A 6,895-nucleotide genomic window follows, 5' to 3' on the forward strand; every position below is an offset into this window, starting at 1 on the left:
ACATACATACACACATACTTATACTCACAACATGCACTCACATACATACGCATATACATTATATATTATATAAACTAATGTTTCAATGTTCATCATCACCACTACCAACACCAACACTACCAGTGTTGCTGCCACCACCACCACTAGTACCACCACTACCACCATCACTATCACCATCATCATCATCATCATCATCATCATCATCATTTAGTTATACATCTGTAGATAGATACGTTGAGGAATATATATGTATGTATTGGTAATGATGGTGGTGGTGGTGTGGAGGAGGAGGAAAAGGGAGGCCTACTATAGCAACGACAACAGCAACGACTTTAATTACAGCAAGCATGACTGTAACAAACTTATTCAAATTACTCAATTATATCACATGCATCTATTTAGTTAAATTATCTTCCCGACATCAGAAACCTTCAGTCTTAGTGAAATATTCCAATCCTGTGTCACACTGTAGACCAAAAACATAAATAAATTCTTGGTGAACCAATTCTACAGTTGTATGGTACATAGCTTGCTTCCCAACCACGTGGCTTCAGGTTCTGTCCCACTGCATGGCACCTTGGACAAGTGTCTTCTACTGTAGCCTTGAGCTAACCAAAGCCTCAAGAGAGGATTTGTTAGACAGAAACTGAAAGAAGTCCATTGTGTGTGTGTGTGTGTGTCTGTCTGTGTGTTTGTGTGTATGCCTTTATGCCTGTGTTTGTCCCCACCACCACCACCACCACCACCACCATCATTGCCTCACTAGTGTTGATGTGTTTACATCCCCGTAACTTAGCAGTTCAGCATAAGTGACTGACAGAATAAGTACCAGGTTTAAAAAGAAACAAAAACTGGGGTTGATTTGTTTGACTCAAAATTCTTCAAGGCAGTGCCCCAGCATGGCCGCAGTCTCACAACTGAAACTAGTAACAAATGAAAAATAAACAATACACTTTGAAGCCAATCCCCTCCCCTGTTACTTAAAAATTATACATAATTGCTTAGAGAAAGGCATGCATATCGCACAATCTCATTCACTCTTACTTATGATAATTTACAGCATTTTTGTATTTGTTTTCCAAGATTCTTGATATGAAATCATGTGTTGGAACAGAATTTCTTTTATCACAGGAGGGAAATTGTCAATAATGGTTTTAAACTTTGGCACAAGGCCAACAATTCCAGGAGAGGGGATAAGTTTATTACATCAGCACCAGTGTTCAACTGGTACTCATTTTATCAACCCTGAAAGGATGAAAGGCAGAATTTGAACTTAGAACACACTGATAGATGAAATGCTACTAAACATTTTGTCAGACATGCTAAGGATTCTGCCAGTTTGCCACTTTAATAACAACAACAGCAACAACAACAACAACAACAACAGCAACAACAACAACAACAACAACAATAACAATAATAATAATAATAATAATAATAATAATAATAATAATAATAATAATAATAAAGCAGAAGAGAGAGGCAGAAAGTTTGTTAGTAGCTGCACAAGATAAGCATTAAGGACTAATTGGATAAAAGCCAAGATAGACAAAAACCAAGTAGATAGACAAAACCAAGTGATCCATTGGGAGGTATGTAGAAAGCTAAGATTTGAATGTACTGATAAATGGTATGAACATGAACCTAGTAAAGTACTAGAAAGTAAGAAGTAAAAGATGCTGTGGGACTTTAACGTTCAGACTGACAGAGTAATAGAAGCTAGAAAGCCTGATTTCATAGTAGTAGATAAAGACAATAGAAAGTGCCAGATGATTGACTTTACAGTCCCAAATGATGAAAACATGAAGATGGGAAGTATAGAAAAAATAGCAAAGTACCAGGATCTAGCTATTGAATTACAGAGACTATGGAAAGTGCAGGTAAAAATGTATCCCAGTAGTTATAAGTGCATTGAGAACTATCCCTAAAGATCTGAACAGATGGACAGAGGAAAGATGGATAAAACCCAGTTTAGTACAGCTGCAGAAAACAGTGTTATTAGGGACAGGTAGGATACTTAGGAGGGTTCTTGGCATCTAAGGTTGCTTGCTGTAACCCAATGGGAGGGTGCTTGGCATCTAAGGCTACTTGTTGTAGCCTGATGTAAGGATTCTTTTCTTTTCTAACAATCTAATCTATTGAGTGTATATGAAAATAATGATAATAATAATGGTTTCAAATTTTGCCACAAAAGTGGTAATTTTTTGCAGGGGAGGGGATGAGTCGATTACATTCACCCCAGTATTCAACCGGGACTTATTTTATCGACCCCAAAAGTATGAAAGGCAAGGTCCAGAGTGTGAAGATAGGCAAAATACTACTAAGCATTTTGTCCAAGCACTAACAATTCTGCCAGCTTGCTACCTTAAATAATAATAATAATAATAATAATAATAATAATAATAATAATAATAATAATAATAATAATAATAATAATAAAACACTACTACAGACAGTACATGGATTTACCAAAGAAATAAATATGAAATTTGGTTTAAAAAAATGTGCCAAGGCAACCTTGAAAAGAGGAAAACTAGTTAAGAGTAGCAATATCACACTAGATAAAGCAAATGAAATAAGAAAATTAGATTAAAGCCAAATAGACAAATATTTTAGGAATCAATGAACTAGATACGATACAACACATATAAATGAAAGAGAAAATAAAGAAAGAATACTATAGACGAGTTAGATCAATACTGAAAACAGAGCTCAATGCAAAAAAACAAAATAATAGGTATTAACACTCTAGCTGTCCCAGTTATAAGTTACGGCTACAATATCCTTAACTGGACACTAAATGAACTAACCAAAATAGACAGGAAAACAAGAAAAATAATGACAGGATCTAGGATGCACCACTCAAAATCTGACAAACAAAGTCTATATATACAACATACAGAAGGTGGTAGAGGCCTTATACAGCTGGAAAACTATTATAAAATAACCACTTTAGGACTGCAAAAATACATACTTCAGAAGCAAGGAAAACTAATACAAATAGCCACAAAACATGAACAAAACAAAAAACTGTTTTCAGTATTTAAGGAAGCTGACAAATACAAACAAGATGTCATACTACCTAACAACTAAGAAGAAGAAGAAGAAGAAGAAGAAGAAGAAGGAGGAGGAGGAGGAGGAGGAGGAGGAGGGGGGGGGAGGGGAGGGGAGGGGAGGGGAGGGGGAGGAGGGGGAGGAGGAGGAGAGGAGGAAGAAGAAGAAGAAGAAGAAGAAGAAGAGGAAGAATAACAATAATAAGAAGAAGAATAAGAAGAAGAAGAAGAAGAAGAGGAAGAATAAGAATAAGAATAATAATAATAATAATAATAATAATAAGAAGAAGAAGAAGAATGATAATTTTGGCCCAAGGCCAGCAATTTCATGGGGCAAGAATAAGCTGATTACATCGACCTCAGTATTCAACTGGTACTTATTTTAACGACCCTGAAAGGATGAAAGGCAAAGTTAACCTCAGCAGATTTTGAACTCAGAACGTAAAAACAGGTGAAATGCTGCCAACAATTTTGCCCGACATGTTAATGATTTTGTCAGCTTATCGTCATTATGCCAATAATAAACACATGCGCTGGTTCTATTTCACTTCTAGTTAACTGTTTAACTAATTAACTAATTAATCATTCAGTCAATTCAGCAATCAATCAGCTTGGATTATCAGAGTCCTTTCACTGCCACTTGCAACCTCATCAATCATATGTCTTCACTACTCCAGATCAGTCTGTTTTCTAGTTTCCAGATTCTATATCAATATTTCATGGGGATTTGAGTGAGAATGTGAGAAAGGAAGTGTGCACAAGATGTGGATTTTATGAATAAGTGCGTGAAAAAGAACGTGTGTGTGTGTTTGTGTGTGTGCACGTGTACGTGTGTGCATGTGCATGTGTGTGTGTTTGTGTGTGCAAGCTTTTGTGGCATTGTACAGATTCTGTGAGTAAGTGTGCAAGAGTGAACATATGTGCGTGTGAGACTGTGTATGTATGTGTGTGTTTGTGTGTTTATGGTGTGAATTCTAAGAAAAGTGTGAACGGTTAAATGTTTATTTATTTGTTTGCTTATTTCTGAGAATGATTATCCTCTTTAGCCGAGATTGAAGGGCTTTGGCGTTGGCATTGGATTTGATGAGAAAAAAATACCAGTTCTTTGAGTGACATCCTGTTCATTGAATTTATTCATCATAAGTGGTTGAGCACTCTTCAAGCACATGTACCCTTAATACAATTCTCCTGCTGGAATTCAACACAGCAAAGTGTGCGATGAGGATGGCTCTTTGAATTACCATTACAACCCATCTGGCAACCTTTGACACAGTTTCCTTAACTCATTGAATTTACATGTTGTTGTTGGCACTCCGTCACTTACGACGTCGAGGGTTCCAGTTGATCCAATCAGTGGAATAGCCTGCTCATGAAATTAACGTGCAAGTGGCTGAGCACTCCACAGACACGTGTACCCTTAACGTAGTTCTCGGGGATATTCAGCGTGACACAGTGTGACAAGGCTGACCCTTTGAATTACAGGCACAACAGAAACAGAAAGTAAGAGTGAGAGAAAGTTGTGGTGAAAGAGTACAGCAGAGTTCGCCACCATCCCCTGCCGGAGCCTCGTGGAGCTTTAGGTGTTTTCGCTCAATAAACACTCACAACGCCCGGTCTGGGAATTGAAACCGCGATCCTATGACCGCGAGTCCACTGCCCTAACCACTGCACCTCCACGAATTTACATGTATGGAGCCAACTATTCCACTGACATTTGCTTTCTTAACATGATTTTCCAGGTGGCTTCAGTATGACACCTTATGTGGTCAAAGCTGTGTGTGACTAAAGGCTGACCTCTATAGATTGACTAATGCAATCCATCCACTGCATCTCTCATACATACTATCTCTTTCTCTCTCACTCTCTCTTCACTCTCTCTTCACTCTCAGAACCCTGTTTTTAAACTATTATTCACATATCAATGTTTTAAATTATCCATAACTATTGGCACAATCTCTCTTCCAGCAATTATTTTGGTTTCATGTCATGTACTGTGCACAAGTCAAATTGACTCAGCTTGTAGGGAGAAAATCACCACCCTGCAAGCTATCAAGTACACTGTAGTTAGATTTTGCCACAGCTTTGGAACACTCGCAAAAGTTATGAGCAGTGACACTTGTCCCAGATTCAACAAGTTAGGTGGGGGAGGAGAAGAGGAAGAGAAATAAATTGTGAAATGACCCAGCCTAGACCTGAATTGGTATTACAAACTCAGCTAAGTGTTTATCATTGTTCTATATTACAGGCACAAAATATCCATTAATTCACTGGACAAGAGTGAAAAAAAAAAATTTTCTTGTTCAGTAGAATGATGAGAACCCAGCCACAAGTGAAATAAACTAGTTCAACTAGTGATCATACGTTACATATTAGGACAGAAAAACAGAGCCGTAATAAGCTTCACTGAGGCAGTGATGCCAGGATGTGACAGTGAATGCAAGGCATCAAAAACAGAATGCTGGTGTGTTGCAGGTACAATCGGTCTGGGAGAACCAGTATCTGTGTCACAAAGGATTGTGCCTTCAGCAGATGGAAGTGGAAGATAGGCAAACTTACAACAGGACAACTTGGTGGAAGTTAGATCCAATGTGTCCAGAGCTGGCTGATCCTGCACAATGGGAGTTAAATCAATTGCAGCAGGAGTTGAAAGAGAACATACAGGGAGATGAGAGAGTGCATCAGCAGGTATGTTCTCTGTTCCAGGTATATGCCGAATGTCACTTGTGAACTGGGAAATGTAGTCCAGGTGACGAAAAGCACGAGGCGAGTGTCTGTCCGATTTGGATGACAGAGCAAACGTAAGAGGCTTGTGATCAGTATAAATCACAAAATCCCGACCCTCGAGTTGATGTTGAAAGTGACGAATTGACAGGTAGATTGCTAAGAGTTCACAATCAAACGTACTGTAACGACGTTCAGCTGGTTTTAATTGATGAGAAAAAATGCCAAAGGCCGAGTTTGATTTATGACAGTATGTTGCAAAACAGCACCAACAGCAGAATCTGATGCATCAACTGTTAAAGAGAGATGAGCATCAGGAGCAAAGAAACAGAAACTATTTCCTTCTTAATTGACTCAAAAGAAGATAATGCCTTGGCAGATAGAGTGATAGGAACATCTCTTTTTATATTTGCTTTCAGTAGTTGAGTCAATGGAAGTAACTTGTCTGCACATTTATGTATGAACCTCCTGAAAAAGTTGATAATTCCCAAGAAATAATGTAGTTCGCATAGAGAAGTGGGAGGTGAGGTGTGTTGAATTGCATTGCCTTTGGAAGAGAGAGGTCTGATACCATTCGAGTCGATATAATGCCCCAGAAATTCCAGAGAGGACTTCCCAAAAACACACTTATCGGGGTTGATTCGCACATTGTAGGTGCAAAGACACTGAAAAAGTTGAGATAAATGTTGGAGATGATTTTCACGCGTGTCACTAGCTATGAGCAAATCATCGACGTAAGCGAACACAAAATCAAGTCCATGAACAACTTCATCGATAAACCTCTGGAATGTGCTTGTTGCATTCTGCAAACCAAAGCTCATAAACAGGAACTCGAAACTTCCAAAGGGGGTGGTAACGGCAGTTTTGGGTATATCGTCAGGGTTCATTGGAATCTGATGATAATCCCAGATGAGGTACAACCATGCAAGTTCGAAGAAAACTCCTGGAGATTCCTTATAGTATAGCGATCAGGAACAGTGACCGCATTTAAACATCTGTAATCACCTACCGGGTGAAAGTCTGAATCCCCTTTCCTTACCAAATGTAGAGGAGATGCCCAAGAGCTGGTGGAAGGGTAAATAAGGTCGAGTTGAAGTATATGTTCAAAAACAGAACGAGCC

At 38.5% G+C, this 6,895-nt stretch overlaps 1 protein-coding gene across 1 annotated transcript in view; it reads right to left on the reverse strand.

Annotated features, from left to right (window-relative positions):
- Positions 1-5,415: 5,415 nt before the first annotated feature.
- Positions 5,416-6,895, reverse strand: part of LOC149132208 (uncharacterized) — a 2,433-nt gene continuing 953 nt past the window's right edge. Inside the window, exons 2-4 of the mRNA XM_089365330.1 lie at positions 6,814-6,895; positions 6,478-6,727; positions 5,416-5,972 (exon numbers count right to left, since the gene is read on the reverse strand). The exon at positions 6,814-6,895 is cut by the window's right edge and continues 26 nt beyond it. Coding sequence (XP_089221456.1) covers positions 5,416-5,972; positions 6,478-6,727; positions 6,814-6,895 — 889 coding nt within the window. The remainder of the gene's footprint in view (positions 5,973-6,477; positions 6,728-6,813) is intronic.

Source organism: Octopus bimaculoides, chromosome Z (genome assembly GCF_046866305.1).
Source record: "Octopus bimaculoides isolate indiv1 chromosome Z, ASM4686630v1, whole genome shotgun sequence".
Classification (NCBI taxonomy): Eukaryota; Metazoa; Mollusca; class Cephalopoda; order Octopoda; family Octopodidae; genus Octopus; species Octopus bimaculoides.